The sequence below is a fragment of the Paralichthys olivaceus genome, chromosome 20 (assembly GCF_024713975.1).
Source record: "Paralichthys olivaceus isolate ysfri-2021 chromosome 20, ASM2471397v2, whole genome shotgun sequence".
NCBI classification, from domain to species: domain Eukaryota; kingdom Metazoa; phylum Chordata; class Actinopteri; order Pleuronectiformes; family Paralichthyidae; genus Paralichthys; species Paralichthys olivaceus.
The window spans coordinates 16,539,748-16,566,029 of NC_091112.1; the positions used below are offsets into that span (position 1 = coordinate 16,539,748).

Sequence of the window (26,282 nt, forward strand, 5' to 3'; positions counted from 1 at the left end):
GTTTGTCTCCACTTATTACTGACCCAATATAAAAACCTAAACAGTGCACCACCTGTCATAGTCATGGCTGTTACTGGCCTGTGAAGCATCTTAGGCTATGTAGGTAGCGGTTTCTTGCAGGGTCTTTGAGTATGCTGGCAGTTAGTGGTAACAATTCCCCCTGATGCCACAGGGTTTATACTAAATACACTCGCCACATCCTGACATATGGTCCTACAACTGGAAAGAAAGCAAATACAGATATTTACCAACATGAATCTAAACCTTGATTGCTCAACAAAGAATTTTTAACAATCTCTTCCTTCTCTCTGTTCCTCTTAGCATCTCCCTCTCAATTTACCAACAGCCTGTCATGCAACACAGATCCATAATCCGGTTTCAGGACTCACTGACCTCTAAAGTTACAGCCCACCCCAGATGAGAAATGATATGGATGTGACTGGTGAAGTGTGTTCACCAGCAATGCCACAAAATTGGTGGGTATTGTCGGAAGCACTTTTAGATGTTGACCAAAAAAGGTTGGTCACCTTGGTGAAAAGGTGAAATGAAAAGTTCACTGCTAAACTATCTCTGGCTCTGCTTCAGTAACACTAAAATGAATGAAGTTTTATGTTGTTTAGCCTTTTAATCTTACTTTTGTTCATCAGAAGTTTTTCCCTGTTCTCTGACCGCTCAGTGCAGAGATGAGGAGGCAGCTTGACACTTCACTGCCAGTGCGGATGCTACAGTAAATGTTAAATGTCTCTGGATCAATAATGTTGCCTATAGCTCTGCACTGTACCGAGACTCTCACACTGCCCTGTTCATTAGAGATGTGTCTGACCTATAGGCTTACATCAGCCAGAGATACCTGTTTCCAGTACACACAAACACACACAGACAGACAGACAGACACACACACACACACATACACACTCACACAGTACTGCAGCTGATCGGTCCAGCTCTAAAACTGCACAACCAGGATCTACCTCAACAGAGTGCAGGAAGACAATCTGTCACCACTCTGACGATCTCATACTAGTGACAAAATGGCTTCATTGCTGAACCTTTTAATAGCTGGATCACAAAACAGGCCGGAACAGAGAGTAGCAGCACCATCTGCTGGTGAGAAATCGGAAAATGAAAAACTAAAAGAAATCTTAGACAGAGATAAGAATATTTTTGACTGAAACACATCGGCGTATACACAGTTGTGAAAAAGGTCTGAGACGTCTTGATGGATGACATATATAAAAGTTGTCATCATTCATCTCCATATGGCTGAGAGTGAGTCTGGTTTCAATGTGGAAAAACTGCAATAAACGATTGATGGGACGAAGACCTTTCTTGGATGAACAGGAATGTCTGTGGCAATTAGAGCCGCTCAAATTTTGAAATTGTGCTTCTCCGTGAAAATACCACTGATATTTCCTGATGTGGACTAGACACTAATTGTGGAGTTGATGTGGGCCTCTGTCTGAGGGGATCTCAGCGCAGCAGTAAAGGATGAAAGTTGTCCTCCATAACAAACTGGAGGTGCATATATAACAGTGAGTCCCAATTCTGTTGGCAGCAAGACACGTCTGTAGGAAATCGATGAAATCACACCATGAGGGCAATGAAGAAAAATTTGATTCTGAGTTAAAACTTAAATAGATATCAGTGCTCAGTCTGTAGAAACCATTATATAAAGTACTGTATGCTGTCCTTTGAAGGTTTTTGTTTTTAATAAGATAATAACCTCCGATAATGTCACCATTGTGTTTAGCTTTGTTTTGGTTTTGTGACAATGGTTGTATTAAAATAAAAAATATAAATCTCCACAACACCCTGGGTTGTACAGGGAGGTTACAAGGAAAAATGAGTTACAGTGATTTTGGAGCTTGATTATACTAAAAGAAAAGTTTGGATATCTCACTCATCTGACTCCACTTGACTCTGACTCAATGCAATTTCAATCACTCATTCATTAGAGTGAAATGCCTAAATGTTCAAGTAAATTACAATAAGGATAACCAACCTTAACATCTGCAAATTCCTTTGTATTGGGAACATAACCAAAGCTGAACGATTGTGGGAATTAAAGCAGGGGTGGGGGGCTTCCAGGATTTAGACATTTTAACCCAGTTTGATACCAACAACAATATAATCCACAGATACAAAAAAGGCAACTCAGAGATTTTAAAAAGAAACAAACAAGCAACAAAGAAAAGCATGACACCAATTACATTTTTAAGTGATAAAAAATGATATAGAATATTTGACAAAAATGTTTTAATTCTTCCAGCTTTAATGTCAACGAAATGTTTTATCCCTGAGTTAATCTGGTTTGCATGCAAGCATTAACATAAAGATAAGCTTAACCTTTTATTTAGTTAAAATGTATACATATTAATGTGATAATATGCTTAACTTATTTGTTGGCATTGCTACTGTGAGCATGTAAGCATGCCCACATTAGCATTTAGCTCCGAGCGCCACTGTGCCTACACGTTCCCTCATTTCCAGCTACCATCCCAGAAAACAGCTTAAAAATCTTGATAAGGTAACAGATAGATTTCAAAGCTCACATTTCTCTGCTGAGAATAATTGCATGTTTAGGTTTTTGTCTGAAAATATATTATTTAAAAAAATTATAATGCATTGACAAAACAGCAGGACAGGAAATGAGTTTGGAGATACACAATCAGTCACTGGCATTGATTTACAGTCCCGTCAATCCTCATTACGGTCACTTTGTAGTGGAGCTGTGCCTTAAATTAAGTAAAAATGTGCCTCCTCTTCGTTGTCTGCTGGTGACTAGTACTGTTTCTTTAAGGCTTGCCTTTTGAACCAGGGTGTTAGTAGTTCTCTGTTCTCATTTGAAATATGCTTTCAAATAAAAACATCCCCACACCTCATAAACATGGTTGTTTAGAGAGACCTTTAACAATTTGGTTTCCCCTGTAGCAAAGTATACTTCTCCACACGTACAGCCTTTGCACATCAACAGAGACACATTTAAACAGCACAAAGGTACATTTCAAGGCACCTGACCACAGTCGGATTTACCAAATAAATTAAAAAAGATGGCACCGTGGGAAAAGAAAAATGGAATCAACATTGAGGGATTATGATCCGATAATCCTTTTATTTGATAAAGCTGAAAAAAAAGGCGGAATACCTGGATAAAATTGATGATCACGGTTTGGTTCAGGAGCTTAAACTGTACCACAGCCAGTTCTTTTTTTGACTTTGTTGAGTACTTCATTCGAACAAAAGTCAAAATAATAATAACAGTCCCAGCGGTGCATTTTTGGTTCATTTATTTTCTTCAAAAGGAGTTGGGTGGCATGTTGCTCTACCCTGGCTTTAAGTCAAATAAAACTGTAAGCAATGGCAAAGACAAATATATAAAATTAATTGACAAATATATTGAATTGATAATCAGACGAACTGGAGGATGAACTTTAGAATATATATCAACAATGTGCAAATTAATTGCATGAGAAACCGCATCTCGTTTGCAAAAAACCTCACAAATAGAAAAATAATTCAGAGAACTCCTGAAAGTCCAGTCCTCCTGCTTTATGTCCCTGATATTTGGGTGTTAAAATCTCATCAGTGTCATGGGAGGTAATAAGACTATGTGTGATCTTATTACCTCGCAGCATCGACAGTTTCATGGAGCAGTAATTACTCCCACCGGCGTCTTGCTTACTGATGACGCCTGCTCAAAGTATCACTCTGGGACTGATGGTTTCCCTCTTTCACAAGGCAAACAATGGAATGAACACCGCTTCAATCAAGTTCGAGTGATGGATTTAATGGCAAAATCATTTTTCCTCCACTTTATGGCTGAGGAGGAGCGACACATGCAGAATATGATCAGTCTCCGAGGGGATGTGTTTGTGCAAGGCTGAGCTGTAAACAAGAGCGCCCCTTTTATTCGCTCTGATCTCATTGCATTTGATGGTAACTGAATGTGACCAACCTATTGCTGTTAACCTGCAGTAAATGAACTGCATTACCATGCGCCAGCCTTGTTCCCTCATCAGTTTTCCGCGACGGGGTGATGTCTTTAGGGTCGGGTGGAAAAATGAGTTCTATTGATTTCAGGGAGGGATAACGGGGGGGGGGGCATCAAGTAGAGGGACTCCAGCTAGCCTCTGTTGGATCGTGAGTTCAACATGCAGTGACAAATGGACGGTGGAATGAGAAAGAACACCCTGAAATCAAATAGAGTATGGATTGTTGTGGCCTGGATTAATAGCTCTGGGGTATCTCAAACCTGGAAGCCATAAATTGATGCAGTTGAAAAAGGGCCTCAGTGGGGGATTGCTGCGATGATTCGTTTACAGCGCGTGTCACCGGCGAACAATACAAATGGCGAGTCATTGTGTTGTCCCACAACAGGGCTCGTTAATAGAATATATACAGACAGAAGTTAAAGGCCGTGACAAATCTGCCTCAGTGGACCGAGGCAGGAAACAGCTGGAGACCTACACACAGCGCAGGCATCACTCAGGACACCGACTGACATTATTGATACTGCAGCTACCTGGATCTCTATTGATCTTTCTTGAGCAGATAAAGTTCGGATAATTGAATACAGTATCTGATGCAGGATTGATTAATCCAATACACTGACTGTTCAAGATAAAATATCCATTCATCCATCCATCCATCAATTCAGCCTTCATCCCTCATCCATCCATACTGCTTATCAAGTGTGTAGACCCCACAGATTTCCGTTTGCTGGTGCTATGAAGTCACTCAACTTATCAGTGCGGTCACTCTGGAATTCAGGATTTCAGTACCCGCTCCAGCAGAGTTACCAGGTCTGGAGGTTTCCCCGCAGGAGAGGACAACTTTTGAAGTGTTGGCACAGGTTGAATTTCTATGTTAGCAAGAACACCTGTTTTGCATAGAACCAAGAGGGTGAGAGATGCCAAAGCCTCTAAACAATTTCATTTGTTTTTTTTTGCTTTAAAGAGATCAAGTTCAGCCTTCTACAAGGTCAACAGGCATTTGTGATTTTAAATCAGTAGAAAGTCAAAGTCAGTTTTTGTTTTCCCTTCCCTTTTTTCCTCCTGCAGCCTGAATGGCATAAATTCAATTTGTTAGAAATATATATATAATTCATTGTAGTTCATGAAAAACCTTGTTTCAGCTGATACAATGTATCATGTTATTCCACAACCACTGACAAATAAACTATATTGTTAAAAGGTTCTGAAATAACATGAAGTGTATCTGCTGGAATTAAATCTATAAAAATGCTAAGAGTAAATACATAGCCTATAGCGAACTAACATGATAAGGTGTTTTAGTTTACATGAAGTATTGCATTAACTACAGTATTTGCATATGACATATAAAGAGTAAATTCATGTCATCCAGGCCAGTGGAGGAGGAATGAGCATGTTCACAGAGCTATATTTGATTTATGATAATATACTGAGTCTAATTGGTCCTTTTAGGGTCTAGAACTGTTTAAAAGAAAATGCTTTAAATGTCTCTTTAGATATTTTAAATACATGTGATGATGATAGTAATGCTGCTGGCCTTTAAACACACAGTATATGGTTTGGCAGCAGTATATATTCAGTTCTGGTATATTTGCTTGTTTATTTGAGTTGGTTTTAGTGGTGCAGACCTGGCAACCCTGTGCAACAGGTACACCATTAGTCTGTTATCTAAACACAAAGAGAGATATGGGATTTTGATTGAATCATTACAAGCCAAACTACTGATGCACAACTCTGAGATGCCACAGACGGGAACACGCAAACACACACACAGGTTTGCATTTTCAGCCACAGATTGTAAAAATCAGTTACCAGCACTAATGAATCAGTAATATTGAGTCATCCCATGTGAGAGGAGGATGATCGAGCACTGCAGCAGTTCAACAATGTTTATAAAGAGTTAGTGATGTTACTTCTAATAAGTCTCCAATCAAAAACCAGAAACCAAACTTTCTGGAGGTCTTGATGACATAATTAACCAAATAACCAAAGGTATTTTTTTCAATTCCACTTTTACTCTTATGACACTTTAAATCATATAGAAAACATTTCACAAGAGGTTCAAACATCAATTATCCATCTCTCTCTCTTTCTCTTATTTCTGACACATGGAAGTTCAGTTCCATGTGTTTCTCATGAGACCTCATCAGACGACTGATTATTATCTGTGATAGTGTTGCTTAAAACTGTGACACTTCTACACACAATGACCACAGTCCAGTCTTGTGTTAACATATAAATATAGTGCATAGTAAGGAGTCAAGAGAACTTCACGAACCAAATACATCACATCTCTATCAGGCAACAAGGGGGAAACATGTCACTTACCATTAAAACGTGATCCCAAAACAATCCCTGTCCAGAGTCCACAGCTGTTCCTCCCGTAGCTTCCAATCGATGCAGCTCACACTTCCACGTGTGTTAAGAGAAGCGTCAGAGAAACTGAAATGTTTGTTAACGTCCATTATCACTGAAGATCCTCCTGCTCTTCTTCCTCCACTTCTTCATCCTCCTCTCTCCTGGTGACTTCCAGCGTCTCCACCTCCTCACCTGCAGTCACCCTCCTTGTGTGGCCTCAGTCTGCACACGTGGATGTTCACAGAGTAAAAAACCCTCCTACCTTAGGTTTCCATTTTGCTAATGCTAATGCTAACTCAAGAAACATGCTTTCAGCTAACAGGAAGTAGTAGTGAGGTCAAAAGTTCAATGGGCTGCACCCATTGGCTGATTGTAATTCAGTATTAGGGCCACACTGAGGAAATAAATTGGGATAATGTTGTAATATTATGAGAATAAAGTCTTAATTTAATGGGAAAAAGTCAAAATATTACAAGAATAAAGATGTAGTTGAACAAAAAATGTCATGATATGAAAATATAGTTGTGATTTATTTAGAAAAAGTCATAATATGAGAATTAAGTCATAAATCAAAAAATATTATCGAAATAAAATAGAAAAATAGAAAAAATCCATAATATTATGAGAATAAAGTTGTAATTTAACAAGAAAAAGTCCTGATAATGTTAGAATAAAGTCATAGTTCAACAATAAAATACATATCATTAATTATAATATTAATGAGACAAATTAAGAAAAATAATAAGAAAAAACAATCATAACTGAAATGTGAACTACGAATTTTTGAGGAAATAAGAAACAATTCATGATTTACTCTTGTTTGAGTAACAGTTGGTTGAACCTGCAGTGCCCAGCTGTTCACTACTGAACCTTTTTAGTCCATAAAAGTTTTTATTCATAACCTTTTTTAAAGATGTCTGCTTTCAGGAAGTAATCTTCTTGGGTGAATGACCCACAGACAGTCTGGAGGAGCTGGAGGAAATTGTTAGTATTTTCATTGATGTCTTTTACGATGGAGACTTGTCCTCGTCTGAGGGATTAAGATATTGATTTAAATTGGAGAGGGGAATGTAAAGTAAAATACAGACTTACAAAATAAAATCCAAAGAGTAATTCCTATAAAACTTCCTTGACTTCATTTAAGTGTAGTTTGAGGTTGACAGGAACTGGAAGCAGGCATAACCAAAACAAGCAGGAAACATAAATATTAAAAAAGGAACATTTTTTATTGTAACATCATATATGTTATAATAATGTTATGCTATATATATCTGTATTTATAATTTTACATAGAACACAAGCTAGTAAGGAGTACCTACAGTACAGTCAGCAACATAGAAAAATATTAGTATTGGCACAGATGAAGTAGTATTTACTGTACATGGTATACATTTGACAAACTGCTGAATGAAACAAACACATCCTCACAGTGATGTCAAACTTTTTCTTTTTTTTACATTCAGTTCAAACACATGAATGAGGCTCCAGCAACGAGCAGACAATGATAACACAACTCCTTTCATTCAGATATTACTCCATCACACCATCCTTCATCATCCACACACACACACACACACAGACACAAACACACACACACACACATCTACATCGACACCACAAATGAACATGACTCTCAGTAAAGGGCAATCAAATACAAAAAAGTTCAAGTCAGCTAGTTTTGAAGGTTGACAGCACTTTCAAGGATCTACTGTATTCATGGATCACGTCTGATATCACTCATATCATGACAGCAGCATGCACACATAATACTCTCAGAGACACATTTAGTCATAAAAAAAGAAACAGGACATAGAACCTGTATTTGCCCTTAAACACACTGATCTGAATCCCACAAACAGTTGATCCATCCATCAATATCTGCTGACCACTCTCAGTAAACACAAGTGGGCCTCAACACACATTTGAAGGAGAAGCAAACAATTAAAGCCTCATTCATATACAGTACATATATGTGCATGTGGGTTTTTTGTTTTTTGGTGGTGTGTGTGTGTGTGTGTGTGTGTGTGTGTGTGTGTGTTGCGAGATGATGCATGATGCTTATGCAGCTTTGCTTTGTGTCTTCGGGGGAACTATCTCGGCATCCTAAGGGAGCCCATTTGATTAGAGTCAATCACGGTGACACTCTGCTTACCATGCAGCGCCACGGCAACAGCTTCTACACAGAAAAGAGCACTTTGCGATGTCATCGCTTGTTCTCAGAGACAGCGCACTTTGAAGACAATACAATGCTTGAATGGCTGAGACGGACAGCCAAGGTCGACTCTCACAACCCATAGATGTAAAAAGAAGCAGTGCATGCATAAACAAAAAAACACACACACAGGAAAAAAAAAATGCTGTTTGGACTTTGTTAAGCTACTGGAGGTTGATTCAAGGTTGTCAATAAAGTGCACTTGCCATCGAACCAGTGCAAAGGTTAAATATAGCTCTCAATGTGTTCATGGCTGCAAATGCAGCAGATGCACAGCCAGTGCTGGATATGAAGCGTTTATGATAACAGTTCTCTGATGCGAGAATGTAAACATTATTTGATGGACAGCACAGTGATGAGGAAACCGTCCTCAAACGTATGCTGGAAAAACCACATCTCCTGTCTGTCACGCTCGGATGTGACAGCAAAGGTTGTGGATGGTGAAGAAAAAGTGATTTACACAACACAGTTCTAATTCAGCTGATGAGATGAGCACATACTGTATGTTAAACAACATAAGACAGGCTCCGCTACGACGGTGCTTCCCTGCTCCCATCATGCATCATACCGAACTTTCTTGATAGAAAATGAAAATGTGTGAGTAAAAAGTCTTGGCAGTAGGTCCGCACTACGCAAAAGAAATCAGTTTTCCAGAACCAAAGCAATATCACCCTGATTCACGCTATTTAAAAATAAGAAATGTTATAGTGCCTTATATGATCCATCCAACCTTGTTGAGAGGATTTTCTTCAATTTAAAATGGTTCATTAAGAAAATGATGGTCATTAGAACCATATAGTCATGGATTTTCTTTTTCACATAAGATGAACAGTGTATATGCTGTTGATTACATGATTAAGGCTATTTTCTGCCAAGCCATCACATGGTTCAAGGACCAATCTGGGAATTAGTCATGTATCTCACTATGGTTTTCATCAAAGCTATTATGTTGAGATTTATTTCATATTGTTAGATGGTTAATGAAAAATATTTAATGTTTGCTAAAGTTCTTCCAGGTTGACCAACAAAATAATCTTTGCTGTATTCTATAGGGCAAGGTCTTTGACCCACTGTGTTCCATTATTACATTGCTAAAAATTCCCATACATCACTTTCAAATCCCCTGTGTAGTCATTTTTTTTAATGTGAAGCCAATTACAGTTGCTAAGCATCGCATCTCTATCCTACCCTTAATTGGATTTGAGTTTAAAAGTTAAAAATCAATTCGCTCGCATCCTAAAAGCTTTTGTTGTATAAATATACTGCTTGAATTTATTAGCCTTAATTTAACCAACTTCTATAGCTAGCATTAACCTATTTAGCTAGCTACCTAGTTTACCTCTTCATTGTTTGAGCTGCGACAAATTCTGATCAGCACATGGCTCCCTTGTCTTCTGCAGTGGTCTGATGCCAACTACACAAAACACAAAACTAACTTTTCATCCCAATCTACTAATATTGGTATTGCTTATCAGAAGCAGATCAAAATAGAATTTATTTTTTTTTCAATTTTTCAGAAAATGTTGAAAGGTAACTTGGCTGTAAACTGTATATTTATGCAAAGCCTGACTGGTGTAACATGATTTAAGGAGTGTTACGGGATAGTGATTATAGAACTTAGTCAATCGGCCTGTTTTGTCAGTGTAATCAATTAAAAAATAAAAGCAAACACAGCAAAGAAAGCCAGTGGTGTCAATGAAACCGTGATGCTCATTGCACTGTAGCCTATCTTAGTAAATCAGGGTCAACAGTGAACTGTTATGTACTGCAACATAAATAAAATGATAAAATAAAATAAGTTATGAAACACTACACTGAATAACAGCCTACGTAGATAACACTACACAGTATTATTAATGCTGATTTTCAGATTCAATTGATTTGATGATATCGACACACAGGAGATCACATTTAAATGGACTAGTTACACTGTAGATACATCAGTAGATAAAAAATAAATAATTTAAACAATATACTCATTTCCGTATAAAGGACAGTCTGTTTTGTACAACGAAATCATGTACAATCTGGAGGATAAATGCTGTGCATCTGTTGCCTCGTTTCTAAGGATAGTGTAAAACTATCTGTGGAACCTTTACAGAAGAATTCAATTAACTGGCGATGCTATATGCTCCAACCCACTCTACAATGTAAGTACTGTATTTAAATGCCTGCTGACAGGTTATTCATAAGGCCAAACCAAACATCTACAGTCAGTCCTGTGATAGATGTTGTTTTGCATGGCTACACTTCAAACTCAGACTTTTGAGTTAGCAATTTAAACAGTCACAATGCACAATGACCTTTTTAACATCTGCTATCAATCCTAACCGATCAAATATACAGGTCTCGCCTTTTGAATACCAGTGATTATATACATGAAATATACTTTACAAGGTGAAGGTTAGGACCTTTTCTTCCAAATCAGCTCTGCCAGTCACCAACAGGTTTGGTCCTGTCACTTTGGAGCTCTAGCACCTTTATTTGAAGTAGTTGAGTCCTGCCACTAAGAAGAACTTCTCCAGGAAAAGCTCAGAGTCCAAGACAGCGATGTGGGCTGCTCGGCCAATCAGGGTGTTGGCTGTGTTGGGCAGGGCATGAAACACATTCTGGCGGATCAGCCGGCACTCTTTGGCCTCCACAAGTGGCTGCAGGAGGTTGTTGATCATCTCAGTGTACACGGGTCCTTTAGAGCCAGAATGAGGAAAGTTACAGAGAGTCCTAGTTTACATGAAAGATCTTTTGAATTCAAATGTAGGGATAAGTTATTCTTAATCAAAATTGTTTTGCACCAAAAGTAGCTCAACAGCAAATTGGCACCCACATTCTTATTATTTTCTTTAGTTATATTTGTACTTCACACGGCTGACCACACAAACTGTTAACCTTTGTTGTTCTTTGATAGTTTGACATTTTGGGGAATATGTTTTTTTTAGAGTTATCATTACATCCAGCCAAGAAATACTTTAGTCCAGCACTTTACCATCCATAAAACCACAACTTTTGAGTTGTATAATGTTTATTTATGGATGAGATGAACAAGATATAATGTCTTAATTTAGCACTAATGGTGCTGGCAAGTACATTTTTTTACACAAAGTCAGACTGGCTGTTATCCCCGGATTCCAGTCTTAATCCTAAACTAACTAGCTGATGGCTGTGGCTTCATTTTCACTGGAGTGGAAGTGGGGAATTTCTTAAGAAGCCAAACAATTCCTTTTGCAAAACCACAATTACCAGAAAGATAATTTTCTGATCAGAAGCTGTGATCTTTGCTTGCCTTGCAGATTCATTGTATCCATTCATCATATGGATGACTTGGTGTGTGTCTTCATCACATGAGTTCCAATGAAATCCCAATCTAGCTACAGGGACAAATTATGTTGTAATTAGCTTCTTTTTGTTCTCTACCCTCATGTCTTTTATTACTTCCTTTTTTTCAGGCATCAAGAAAACTTTGTAAAGTAAATCTTTATATTTGTACTGGATTCTAACAAACGTAAAAACTGAACTTTATGAACCATGGAAACATCCTACTTTATTATTTTACAGGGTCTAAATGAATTCGCCTCTGGGGACAACGGACAATATTTTGAGGCTTCAAGGGTGGACAGATTGTATCCAGACCAAGTCTAACTCTTTCATTCCATGCAAACACTGTTAACAGTCCATCTAGTTTCTTTAATCATATGAATGGAACTAAACAGCAATGCTTTTTGTAGATGTTTTAGGTCCAGGTGACAAGTTGGCTCATCTGTTAACAACGCCTCTTTTGCACTATACAAGCCATGGATGACCAAAGCCTGCTTAAAATGTGATTGGTCAAATTAGAAACAGAAACCAGAGGGCCCCAAAATCTTTTCCCCTCACCTACAGATTCTGTATATTCACATGTGATATATATTTATCAAGATTATAGAGGGCCAAACAGGCTGTTGATGGATTCACTTATACTCTCGTTAAGAGGCGATTTGTAGTTACAGCTGAATATAACACTTATAGTCAGCATAAGTATATATACAGTATATATATTTAATGATTGAATACACATTATGGGCACAGGTAGAAAAGTGAGATTATCATTCCAAAATTATTAAGAAACTCCCAATAAACTAATCAATACAACATTATTATACAGTATGCATTCCTGACCTGTGGTTCTGTCTTTGAGAGCAGTTTTGCACATCTCTATTCTTGCAGAGTGGAAAGGAACATAACGGTCCTGTGGAGATGCCACCAACACCACATTCTTGAAGAACTGGAGCCCTAAAAGGACGCAAAACAAACAGGTAAACGAGACTGCAGTGCGTGACTGTGTGCGTGTGAGAGAGGTGAAGGCAGATGAAATAAGTGAATTGGTTGTAAAATGCAAAGTACAGTCACAAAATACAATGACAGGCTTGATAAAACTGTTTTTTTTCTCTAGTCTCCTGTCAGTGTGCTTTTAAGAGAGTGCACTGGTGGGTTTCAAATGACAGGGTTTGGATCATTTTGTCAGCCTGCCACAGCTCTGGAGGGGGAAAAAAGCATTTTAAGGCTTATCTTCTTCAAGCCTGTGTGACAAACGACTGCTTTGTTCCACTCACACAGTGGGGAGGCCTCTCACAGGCCTCTCACTGTTCGCTGGCAGGGGTTTGAGTGTTAGCTAGCTGATGCAAAAAAGACAAGATGCCAACATTTTTATGAATATTTAAATAGACTGTCTTTCAGGTAATTGTTTGTAAAGTGAGACAGTCAATACAGTAACTCTGCACCTAATTTACCTGGTTTCTGACTCAGGAGATAGAGGAATGTTTTCCTTGGATCAACATGATCTCTGAAGGTGAGCTGCAGCAAGGATCCTGATTTCTTCAGCTTCTGCATTAACCACAGACCTAAGCAACACAGAGCACACACACACACACACACACACACACACACACACACACACACACACACACACACACACACAGATTATAAGGCTTCTTGCTTTTTAAACACCAAGCACACTGAGCAGTATGGATGGTATTCTTAGATAAGAGACCACACAACATCAAAATGCTATACTATCCATCTGCACTGTGTGTTTTTTTTGCCCAGAGCTGAGCAGAGGCCTCACCTGTGCTGACCAACGTGCTGTTGTTGTAGAGCGTTCCCAAGTGTGGGCCTGACAGCGAGAGGAAAGTGTGCAGTTTGGGCAAATAGCAGCGGAACCGCGGCCTCGTCAGCACTGAGCGGATGATGATGTTCCCCAGAGAGTGGCCGATGAAACTGTTGGAGGAAGACAAACAACTTTCACTGAGATAAACTTGCAACTTGAGTGGGTGGCTGGAAAAACAGTGCCTCCAACGCTGCTGACCTCTGACACCGTGCAATGTCTTATTATAGACTCAGCTGGAAGTAGAAGAAGGGCAGCAGTTCCAATGAATGCTATTTGAAGATTTTGGCTGCAGCATTGGTAATTACAGAAAATTCATTAACTTGTTAACTGCTTGAACATCCTCAAAGGCAATCACAACTTAATGATGCTAACATAGAGGACATACAATACGAATTAATAACATTTCCCCAGCAGTGGGAATGATTAGATTCATGACGCTATGTCTGTCACTTAGTTTAATTACTGTATTGATACTGCTCAACCCAAAATCCCTCATCGCCATGCCTGCTCCTTCTCATCTGTCTCCTACCAAACTAAATATAGAGGTAATATGGAAAGAACCAGATGCTGCTGTGGCACTCCATTGCTTTTGTCTTTGATTCTTACTCTCTTGAGACTACGTTACAATAAAGAAAGTTAACAAACTTGGGCAGACAAAAACAAAAAAAATAAATTGGCACATTGAGGGCAATTAAGTGGGAAGATAAATGACTTAATTTAATGGGAACTAGGCGACAGAGTGCTGCATAAAGGAGAATAATCTATCAAGTGAAAGTCAGAAACTTATTGGCACTGTATGATAAGACCTTTTTCATCAATTTTGTGTCACTTATCCATTTTGACTTGGTACAGTGTATTTATTATCACGGCACAGTGACTCCTTTAAGTGAAGGCAATCAATGCCGAGCACAAGTATCAATGTAAAGACTATGCTGCCATCTACTGACCAAACTAAAGGCTGCTCAAATTGATGATTGTCCCTGCTCTGACTTTGCCTCAAATCAAATCAATCCAAATCAATCCAAAGGACAGTTGTCAGGAAAGTGTATTTTGCACGGTATTAAAGTGGAGCAGCTGACCTTATCCTGCCAATGGTGAGATTGTACAGCTGGATATGCTGAATGATCTCATCCAGCAACCTGTCCGTCATGGTGTCGAAATCTGCAAAGGTGTCAGTCTGCGGGGAAACGGCAGAAGAAAAGTGCAGCTGTCAGCACTCCACAAATTGCCTTAAAGCACTTTCACAGTATGTGACGGTACATGTTCTCAATTTGCTCCTATGGCTGTCATCTACAAATGTACCTGGTTCCTCTCAGACATAAGGAAGTCGAGCCTGGACCCCGGCAGCCCTAACTCAATGAAAGTCTTCACCAGACGAAGGTCTGCGCTGTTTCCTGGAAGCAAAAAATAAATTATTCACACAAACTTTCTGGCTCAGCTCTTATGAAGGATAACCATTGATCATTTAACAGACACCTGGAATATGTTTGAAGAAATCAGGCTATACAGTGCAATGTATTTTAGGTTTTTGGGACATACACTCAGAGACTAAATTACCTTTAGAATGCTAATTAGGACATGGAAATCTTAAAAAGGATTTACCGTATGCTGCAGATGTGTCAGTTTAATACCTTTTACGTTTGTGCGGTTATACTGTGTATAGACTCACCGTCAAGCCCGTGGACACACACCACAAGGTGTATGCCATCATCAAACTCCTCATCGTCCTCCTCGGGGGGAAAGTAGGGCAGATCTGATGCCAGGAGAGGAAGGTCGCTGTACAAGCTGGCCTGAAAACTCAACTCTGTGAACAGCTCCTCTTTGGCCTTGTAGAAACTTGAGAGATTCGGGAAAGAAAAAAGAAAAGAGGAAAGAAAAGAGATATTATACCCTGGGCATTAGCAATAAATTGAAAACTAATTCTCCAGTAATGTACACACTCATAAACATTTTCCTATAGCTTTCTCCCTTAAGTCCATAATATGATGGAAAATATTTTTAAATATTTCATTTCAGTACACAATGACCCCAACCAAGGCTTAAGACCAAATGTCTCAGAGTTACAAGAAGCTTCACTATAGGTTTTATCATCCCGTCATCCAACCAGGTTGTAGAATTTAGCAGTGCAGGAGTAAAAAACAAATCCGATTCCAGTTCCTGTACTTTCAGCTAATCATGATGGATTTGCCTGCACACTCTTTGATGTGATTTAATACATTCAGGAGGCATTTCACCTCATCTTGACTTCCTCACTTCAAATTTGCCCACATTTTGTTATGCTAGGCTTTCCAAGCATGAGTAACTCCCAGCTACTTCAGCAGATGTCAACAGCTGTCTCTGCATACCCATAAAACCTTGTGTTTTGACCTTGTTTCCAGTAGTTGGATTGGATTATAATGTTACTCCTCCAAAGTTTTTCTTGGAAGACAACCTGCATTTTCATTTTCACACATTATTCATTGACATCCAGGTCAGAGTGGTATTATTCTCACCTGCCTGAACAGTTATAACAAACACATTTGAACATGCTTGAGATCTAAAGTCCTACTGATTACACACAAACTATTCTATTTTAGGTTAAAAAAAAATCTTTTAAATATCCAGTCAATAATTTTAACATAATAAAATTACATTTGCAAATGGATCTGTCCAAATCTGCGATAGCCATCTTGGTTTTTAAATTAAATTCTTCAGCGGTGCCCCATTTGTTGCCCCTCCATCACTCATTGTAGAAAACTCGCTCAGTTTTGATAAACGGAATGTGATCGGCCTGACCAGGTCAGATGGATGCAAAAATACACCTGAACTCTTCTCCAGTAAATCAATGAAAATGCCCTGCTCTTAATAACTGCTTCCTGGTTAAACAAAGTGAAAGACAGTGATAAAGCCTTCCTAGATCCAACCCTAATCCAGATCTGCACCAAACATAATGGATACTTCCCTGATTAGCTAATTTGCAATCTATTCTGCATCCTCCCCTTGGCATCTGTTTGGTAACCTGTTCAGCAATTTAATGTTTAAGAGAAAACATGGTTCCTGGCTTGTAGATGAGGGGACGACATTCGATTTCTGATCACACTTTTTTGAGGTTGTTGAAAATGTGACTGCACCAATTTGGGGATTAAAATATGTTTACACCAGAAAAGGTTTAGTTAAAACATTAACTCACTTTAGCATTCGTTCGTTGGTCTCATCATCCATGTTAAAGGGGTTGAGTGAAGATGAAGAGATGATGCCAAAGGAGCCCAGGGGCTGATGGGTTATAGGTGAGGTAGTCTGGCGAGTGGACATTCCACTGACGGACGGAGAGTCTCTTAGAACAGAAGAAAATGGCAGACAGGTTGGGGCACAGGACACTGACATGTTCACCACCTCCACCATCTTCTTATTCACAAAGGCCAGCCCCGAGTTGGGGATCTTAGAGGACTTTGTCTGGCAGTCTAAAGGCTCTTTCTCACTGGATGATAACCCATTCAGTTCAAAAGATGATACGATATCACTTGCTGCCAGCCCTGTAAGGTCATTGGGCCTTTGTGTGGCGGTGGTACTGTTGGAGAGGTTGTTGGAGAATTGAAGCCTTGAGAGCTTGAGAGGTGTTTGTGAGGTATCCAGACCCTCCTGGTCCTCGACAGTACGCACTTCAGTCTGATCGAGCCGGTGGCACTCATCTCCAGTGTCAATCCTCTCTTGATCTGCCACACTTTCATGCACACACGGTTTGTTTCCACAGCTGCAGGGCACTGCTTCTGATTCAATGAGATGCACATCCTTCACTGAGGCACTCATTTCACTGATGTGTGTTTGATGATTAATATTCTCCCCATAGCTGCCAATAACAACCCTTTCCTTCACATGAGGGCTTTCTACAGACTCTTGCAGATGCAAAACTTCAGACACACCACTTAACACTGTCTTGGGTCTGCAAGTCTCTGCATTCGACTTTTCAAAACTAATACTCTCCTTGAGAATATGGTCAAGATTTGTGACTGAACTTGTGTCTAATAGAGATTGCTCTGAATCTAGGTTGCTAGTCAAAGAAGAGCAGTTGTTCTTACATGAATCCTGGTGTTGCATTAAGCTCTTAGTAACTGCCTCCTGGTTGAGCAGCACATGGTCCTCCACTGTGTCTTCTGGGCTACTTATCTGTGGTGCTGAGACCGACTTGGTCAGTTTGCTGAGCTGCCTCTGTTGCTGGTCCTCCTCATAGGGCAGGGAGCTAATAGACGTGAGCGAGGCCTGTATACCAGCACTTGGAAGGCTGCCATTACTCTGCATCTGCAGGCCTTCCAGAGAGCTGCGGTGGACCGGGTGCCGACACACAATTTGCTGTGGGAACTCCCGTTCACTGGAGAAGTCTAGAGGAGGCCGACCACGCAGACTAGCCTCCACGGGCCATGCAACTGAGCTGGGCTCACTCTCGATACCTGAGTCAGAAATAACAGAGGACGAGCGCTTCATGATTTTGGAGCCAACCACACCTCCACGGTGAGTGATCTCTTTTCTGAGATCACCAGAATAGGGAGACGTAACTGAATGCACATAGGCTGCGGGCAGGCTGATGAGAGGAATATCCTCACTCTCACCATCCATGGAGTGATTTAATGGCATTGCAATGTCAGACTCCTCTTTATTGTTTTCATCCTCTCTTGCATAGCTCTCCTTTGTGGCATCAGAAAGTGGGACAGTGTTTTCTGTTCCATGAACAGGGGTCTCATCACTGCTGTTAGTGGAGACAGTGAGTGGGTTGTGGCCTGAGGTTTGAACAAGGTCTGTTTCCCCTCTATATGGATCTACATCACAAGGCTTAACTGCGATGTACCCCGGACTGCAGTTCTCCTCAACTTGCTCTTTTTTTTCTGTTGGCTCCTTCACACTTTCTGACTCTGTTTGAGGGAGTTCACCTCTGTCCTCAGGAGGAATGGGGCTCTGGATACTTCTGATATTGGGGTAGGTCTTACTCTGCTCTGCTATAAGGGAGACATATGTGGGCAGGTCCATGCAGTCATCACTGTCCAAGGGATCCGAGGGTATTGCTGGTGATCTGGCTCCCTGGCTGCTTCCACAAATCTTTTTGGAAGAAGTGATGGCTGGATGAGAGTTGGTCCGCTCTTCAGTAATTGCAGGAGTTGGCACATGTGAGGCTGACTCTGGAATAAAAAGGGACATTACAGTATTAAAGTAAAGCTTTTGTCTTGAAAAGCACAAATAAATGATTAGGTGTAGATAAGACAAAAAATCTATTGACCTGTTTGAGGAGACTCCACATATCTGTCCTCAAAAATGATGGGCAGGCTGTTCCAGTCCCCATCAATGTCCAGGCACTCAACTGGTAGAGGAGGCATCTTGGTTAGGTAGTCTGAAGTCCGAACCTCTGTAGCTATCTGGCCATGTCTGTTAATTCTGGATTAAAATAGTAATATCATGAATAATGAACCTTTCTCCATAGAATGAAATACTCTGTCCCTCAGAAGACTCGTACTTACAGTTCCTCTTGAAAGGTTAGAGATATCTCTTTGGGGTGTTCAGTGAAGAAGTATGCCTCTGAGAACCTCCTGACCTGATGTTTCCAGAAACAGAAAAAGCAGTTTGTACCTTGGTGTGCCTAAATCCCATCTTCATTGTCATTGAAAGGTATGATGATCATACAACCGTCAATCTCATTCAGTCGATCATTTGAGGTTTACACTCAAAGAAAGTTTAAAATCACCTCCAAAGTGTTTTCCTTCTCTAACTCCAATTAGGAATACATTATTTTTCAAAGTCAGCCACCGTGATATGCAAATCACTATACACCAAACACCCTATCTGGTGAATTTTCACTCCACAATAATGACATAATATGTGTTAATTAAAATCCTAACGCTACTGGTGTGTGGCAGCATGGGCGTATCCCCTTGGGATAATCTAGTACCAAAGCAAACCTTCATTATTTTCAGACAATTGAGATGAAACAGTGCAATGTAAGAGAGCCATGAGAGCCATGAGAGCCACTCCACTGTGAAGCTCATACTCATTAAATAGACCAGTGATTAGATAGAAATGACACTGGCAATTGTATTAGTCTGTTCATATGGGATTAAGCTGTTGAGGGGAAGGTGTTTCATTTTTCGTATTCCCTTGTGTAGCGTTCAGTGATCACTCTGCCTCTCCAGAGTTTGGTGAAGTGAAGTCATAATTAAAGGTGTATGTATGAAATTAAATAATATGTTTGCGTATATTGTACGTGTTGGAGAGCCTGGGATGGGCTGGTGACCTCTCCTTAGTGTGCTACAATTCTAATATATGTATGCATAGATGGATGGATGGATGATTTAATGCAGCATACTTTTTACTCTTACTAACAGAAAGTTTTAAAAGAGATGTTACATGTTTACATTCATGCTACTTTGAATAATGTCTTATTAATGCACATGTTGTGAAGAGACTGGTGGCGGTCTGCTGCGATCAGATGTGACCAAAGGTTCTTGCCTTCACTTTTCTTCACTGTTGGAGAATGACTTTCAAACAGCACTAGCAGCTAATGTTAACAGACCACGGGACTGAGTGCAGTCAGCTGGTGTCAATGCAGGCCTAAGGTCAGTCCATCTGCGAACCATGCTCAGACTGAACTGACAGAGATCATTCAGCATGCACATTGGAGAGGGGGTACACAGAAGCTCCCAGTCCTCCTCCCCTCTCCTCTCTTATTCTCATTCAAACGGATTCACACTGCTGAGCAGCTCTGCAGCAAACAAACAAAAACCCCAAATGTCTAATTCTCCCCTGATTTAAAGAAGATGGAGGACTTCCTTCTTGTTCTGTGTTTGACAGCTGCTTTTCACTGCAACACCTTGCTCAGAAAACAAAGAGAGGGGGAGCTGTGGCTGATGGAGCATTTGTTTATTTGAGATTCTGATACTAGTGTGACATCTAGTGGCAAAGATTATCATACAACTATAATCTTAAATAATAATCAGTTCAACATGTGCAAATGGTATATTGTGCCTCAAATCTACAACAATGCATGCTTTCTGTCATAATGGAAATATTATAGCGAACAGTGTGCATCTTTGCTATTGTATTAACTATTGAAATAATCATGTTCATTCATGTATTCTGATGAAGAGAGACAGCAAAGTACAGAGTACAAAGATTCCTTTTACTTTTTGATTATCATGACAACAGGTTTTCCTAAGGTAAAAGTAAATACATGAAGGCAGGGAATTTATCAGTGGATACTTTTGTACCTTTTTTGCATCTCCTCCCACCTCTGGTTACAAATCAAATCTTTTTCTAGTCCAACAGGGAAGTTCCTCGAGATTATTTTAAATGTGGTGTGGGGAAATGTTAGGCTCTGAGACCTTTTAGAAAATTGGTCACAATATAAGGTATGCTTATTGTTATGGAATTTTCCTAGACACTGTTTCTTGTCTTCTCTGGGGCATAGTGCAACAGGCTGTTGTGTTTGGGAAGTGCGAGAGCTTGGCGAAGGTCAAAGCCTTCACTCCGTAGACATCACAGATATGAGACTGCGTAAGCACGCACTACTGTCTCCATAACTAGAAAATACATTCGATTGTTTAGGAACAAGCACACCCATAGGTTAAATGATCTGTTGGGGTTTAAAGTGTGACTGCAGGAAAGCAGACTTCAGAATATGAGAGAGCATCATGCACAGATGTTGTATGGATGAATTCTGACTTTCTCCTTGGCCAAGCTTCAATAAATATTTCAGCTTAAGACATCAAAGGGCTCCTGAACGCTTTCTTCATTGATGAGTTGACCATTGCTCAGCAGATTTTCCACAACACTTAAAATATCACTGGTTATGAAACTACTGATCGTTCTGTATTTTTATATTTTCGTGTGGGCGCTGACGACAGAAAGTGGCTTATTTTAAACTTATTTTTATCAGTGCACTGTGATGCAGACTGTGGCTCACAGAACACATGAGGTGAATGATGGTGCATAAGTAAGTCTGCCTCTGACGGTGTGTGATTCTCACCCTGAGCGTGTGGTGCTCCTGGGCCAGATAGGAAAGGATGTGGGGGTTGAGCACAGCAGCCTCCAGGAAGCTGCTCCACAGAGCAGCCAGCTGGGAACAGAGCTGGCTCACGTCCCTGCTGATCTGCTCTGCTACCTTCTCGTGACCCTCTTGAAGCTGATGGGGATAGAAAAAAGCATGAATCCATATATTATAAAAATGGATGCATTAGCTGTCAAAGATTTCTTAAAATATGTTTTCTACTTTAGGATCCCTGGTGGACTTGCTAACATATACCTATTGAAAATAGAGTGTCTGCAGTATTCCAGGTCATCAGATCATTGTAGGCAGCTCATGTTAACGATGTAAATCAATCAACCCATGCTTCTCTCTGTGTGGTAACAGCTGAACCATTATGCCAGTTCACAAATGCATCAATGCTTAAAAGCCATAAGTATTTAAAATTCTTCATGATCCCCTCATGCTTGACAAAGATATTGTTTTATACAACAAAGATATCCTTCCCTTGAATAATGTCATTCTATCTGTCTTATATTATAGGAAAAAAAAAACGAATTCAAAGTCATTCATTTAGATCGGTGGAATAAAAAAAAGGAGGAAGATGCATGAAATCGTTTCGAGTACATAAAAATGCACTTAAAATGCAATACGTTTAAATTCTGCATTTATAATTGTACAGTTTCACTCATGCCAAACATAAATATTACAAAAATCCCAAACAATCCAACTATAACAATAAAATCATAGTTAGATTAGCAAAGCTCTATTTTTTATCACAAGGTAATAAGCAATGTGTATTTGACGTGGCTGTATCATACCTGTATCTCCATTGTGAGCTGGTTGAGAGTTTCTTCTACATGCAGCACCTCTGTTGAGAGAAAGGTTATTTGCAGAGCTCAGTGAAAAGCCTTTTATTAAACTGTGTCCTAAGTGAGAGGACAGTAGGAGTTAAAAAATGCTGTAACACAAGGTCATATATTTGAATCTTTGAAATACTAATTGGGACCAAACATGAGACGGGATAAAATCTTGAAATAAACTACAAAGCTATTAAATGATACATTTTGGAATAAAGTTCAGTAGAATCAGTTCCACAATTCTCTAGAACTACAATATATTTAAATTTTCATGTTATTTACACATTTCAATAAAGTTTGGAGGGAAATGTTGTACTTTTCTCTGTATAACATATATTTGATGGTTTCAGATCACACTTTTCATCAAAACAAATCATGGGGCTCATAAGCTATAATGAGGTATTACAGTACTTCTAGTACGTTAACAACAGTACATACAAAGGTTCACCTACCCTGGAAACGATAGTCAAATTTTGCATAGATTTTAATGTGGCAGAGGTCAATATATCATAGTTCTACTTCTAATTCCAAGTATATTTTACCTCAAAATCTTTATTCAAAGTAAATTTTGTATCTTTACATTGTTCATTTGGCACTATGACCCTGAGTTAGTTTTGACATATGGAGCCGTTCAGGCCTGGACACAACTTTGTCTCCTCTGGCGAAGGGTCAAACTTCGCCGGACCTCAATTTTTTCACGGTTTGAGGAAATGTCACAATCCTGACCATGTTCTGAGAGCCTGACTGAGCTGTGTATTGTAAAGCAGTGAGCAGCAATGCGTCAAAGTATAAAACTTCCTGTTGCATTAATGGTGACAGGGACTTCTTTTTTTGTCCGGTCATGATACATGTGTGTACCAAATTCCGTGAAGAGCGGTTAAACCAGATGGAAGTGCTGCGTCTTAGGGGGTGCTGTTGAGCCATTTTGCCAAGCCCATCTTCAATGACTCCAGAATACATACATTTTCACCAGGCCTGACGAGCCCTTTAAGTTTGGTGAGTTATTGAGTGTTCAAGATGTCAAAAATGCAATTCATTTCCCTGAATAATCAAACAGAAACCAATAGGGCCTAGTAAATATATACAGAGCTTTGCATATACAGTACTTACCTGACATTAGTGGAATCTGCTGGAGTTGTGGGATTTCCTTCATCAGTGCAGTGTAGTATGTGTGCAGGCCTCTATGTGCCACCAACAGGAGGCGACAGAGCCTTCGGTGCCACGTATGAGCTCTCTGCAGGCACTCTTCACTGGGCACATAAAAGCTCCCCTGCGGAGACAGGGACCCAGAGGAAAATGTCAGCTGCTATGTAGGTCAGCCCTCACCTCTCAGAAAACTGTCCTGCCTTAATAATGGGACACAAAAACATACTTGAACTTTATAGCCTGCGCTGCAACAGATGTATGGGCTTGTCTCTGACCCTGTGTTAAAAGGAGCTTGTTTCTGCATCAGCCAAGTTACTCGGAAGATCAAATGCAACTTTAGAGACAAATGGGCCCTAAACACAGCTTGCTGTGAGCTGTAAAAGCACATCAATACGTACATGCAGCACAGAAGGATGTAACGCATCCCTGTTACAACCTTTTAAAATTCCCCAGTGTGGGAATCCAGGGTGTCACTGTGACTATAAGTAAAAGGAAGATGAAGCAGGATATATAAAATAGTGAGAGGATCATACTGGTTAGGCTAGAATCATATGCTGAAACATTTAAAAATTCTACGCAAGGTACAGAACAAAAGGTGAGTGGATTCATTGAGGAAGCAGAAATAACAAGGGAAAAAATAAAAATATTAAATAATAATATGAAAATGAATGAAGCTAAAGCACAGTCTCCCCTACAAATTTGAAGAAGAGCTGTAATATGGACCATGTTTCCAGTAGGTGGCTCTCTAACAGTGCAGTAGAACTATTAACTGCTTTTCACCATTGTAATTCACAGCAAGCATTGAGTGCAAAACGAGCCTCTGTCCACAAAGCTACAATTTATCCCAGCCGTGATGCTTTAATCGCGTCTCCCATTGATCTCCCTGAGGAGTTAATGGCATTCTACCCAAACAACCATCATTGTGCGCATCAGCTGTCATGATTTGGATTTAGTGGACCACGTTACCAGCGTCTGCCCTCAATCTGCTGGTCCTTGACCTGAAACAGTCAGCTACCCGCGGAGTTCTTCCCATGGCTGGGATGTTTTTGCAGCGCCAGCGGGGCTCAGAGCTTTGAAAGGCACGCAGCGCCCCAGTATCTGGAGATGTACTGTAATTTGCCCCCAGGCTACTCCAGTCTCCGGCCCTATCATCATACCTGTGTGCGCTCTGTAATTGCAGCGGTGCAGTATACCCAAACCAGGAAGGAACATCTGTATGTTTACTTTCATAATTCTCTTAAGCTTTATAGAGGCCTGCCGGGATCAGTCTGTGAGCGAAGGGCAAAGAAAAATAGCTATTTTCTTCTGTTTGACCCAATCATTATCCAGAAACCATAGTTTCTCTGTGTGCTGACAATGCTCGGGATGTGCCCCATTTCACCTGACATGAGAATTTCTGCTTTTGTTTGCTGCTGTGGATGTGTTTTTTTCCCCCAGCTCAGCATCACAGTGTGTGTGGTGTAAAAGAATCCAGTTAAAGATGGTTTGTACTGCTAGAGAAGAGCTTTTGTTCTGGTATGATTTCCTCAGAACTATTTTATTTCCACCAAAGATTCTCAGGTATCTCCCTTCAAACAGCACCATCATTTTCCTCTCAAAATATGATTTCTTCCCCTGAATCAGAGACGTAACAGTCGTTGTCAATGGAAAGACAAGCATCTGTTTGTTTTCTTTTTTTCATGAATAAAATCCCAACACTTGACATGACGTGGTGTTAAAAGGGAAAGTGCTGAAGCTGAAGCGTAGCCTCAGGTGAAAAGCTCTAAACAAATAAAGGTGAAGGAAGAGGCGGCGTTGTGTGCAGATTTCACCTGCAGCTATGTAGTACGTGGCACTTGTGAGCACAACTCATTACTGTGATCAAACGAAACCCCCCTGCCTTGCTAAATGCAGAGCTTACTAAAGTGCTCAGCCAGGGGTGGGAGTAAAAAACCAGGAGGAGGAGGGGAGGACGGGGCAACCTGGGCGCTCATTAAGTTTTACAAAGAAGGCTGTGACGTCCGCAGGGACTCGATACATGCATGCTATAAAAAGGTAGAAAAGGGAACCAACAGCTGCGCAACTGTATGTACAGTATGTATGAATAATTAGCAAACATAAATTAAACTACAAATAAGAGGTGATTTGATGACGTAGAAAGGCTATATTGGGGATAAATTACTTGGTTAGGCGTAATCATATCTACTAATACTGTAGTTTTTTCTCATAGACCATAGCAGTGGCCTTACTACATATTCATGATGAGCATGTTTTGAGTGTGTTATGTTGACACACACAGTGGTGAGTAAATGCATTTTAATTCAGCTTCAGGGGGCTAATTAATCATAGACTGTATCCACACTGCATAGAATCGGTAAACTAATTCAGTATCATATGCATATACACACTAATCATCATAGAATACTGTACAACAAGTAAAACAGAAAATGTATGCATACACACTGTAAGAGTAAGTGGTAAATAGGGTTTACTGCAGATTATCGTAGAGTACAATCTGTTTACTATTAGAACTATATGTAACATGGAATAAAGGGAACAAATACAAAGTAATTTCTGTACAAAAGAGTTTCGATCAAATGTTAAACATAAAATC

At 39.9% G+C, this 26,282-nt stretch overlaps 1 protein-coding gene and 1 long non-coding RNA gene across 3 annotated transcripts in view; both read right to left on the minus strand.

Moving 5' to 3' along the window:
* Window positions 1-6,643, minus strand: part of LOC138405941 (uncharacterized) — a 132,619-nt gene extending 125,976 nt beyond the window's left edge. The window contains exon 1 of the long non-coding RNA XR_011239603.1: window positions 6,321-6,643. This is a non-coding gene — a long non-coding RNA (uncharacterized lncRNA). The remainder of the gene's footprint in view (window positions 1-6,320) is intronic.
* Window positions 6,644-7,555: 912 nt separating this feature from the next.
* The window catches only part of fam135b (family with sequence similarity 135 member B), a 62,048-nt gene continuing 43,321 nt past the window's right edge, over window positions 7,556-26,282 (minus strand). For both annotated transcript variants that reach the window (XM_020090920.2, XM_020090922.2), the window contains 13 exons: window positions 23,654-23,813; window positions 22,505-22,554; window positions 21,687-21,842; window positions 19,186-19,259; window positions 18,948-19,102; window positions 16,872-18,849; window positions 15,372-15,538; window positions 15,005-15,096; window positions 14,782-14,879; window positions 13,661-13,812; window positions 13,326-13,436; window positions 12,715-12,828; window positions 7,556-11,248 (listed from right to left, as the gene is read on the minus strand). In XM_020090920.2, coding sequence (XP_019946479.2) covers window positions 11,043-11,248; window positions 12,715-12,828; window positions 13,326-13,436; window positions 13,661-13,812; window positions 14,782-14,879; window positions 15,005-15,096; window positions 15,372-15,538; window positions 16,872-18,849; window positions 18,948-19,102; window positions 19,186-19,259; window positions 21,687-21,842; window positions 22,505-22,554; window positions 23,654-23,813 — 3,513 coding nt within the window. In that variant the 3' untranslated portion in view covers window positions 7,556-11,042. The remainder of the gene's footprint in view (window positions 11,249-12,714; window positions 12,829-13,325; window positions 13,437-13,660; window positions 13,813-14,781; window positions 14,880-15,004; window positions 15,097-15,371; window positions 15,539-16,871; window positions 18,850-18,947; window positions 19,103-19,185; window positions 19,260-21,686; window positions 21,843-22,504; window positions 22,555-23,653; window positions 23,814-26,282) is intronic.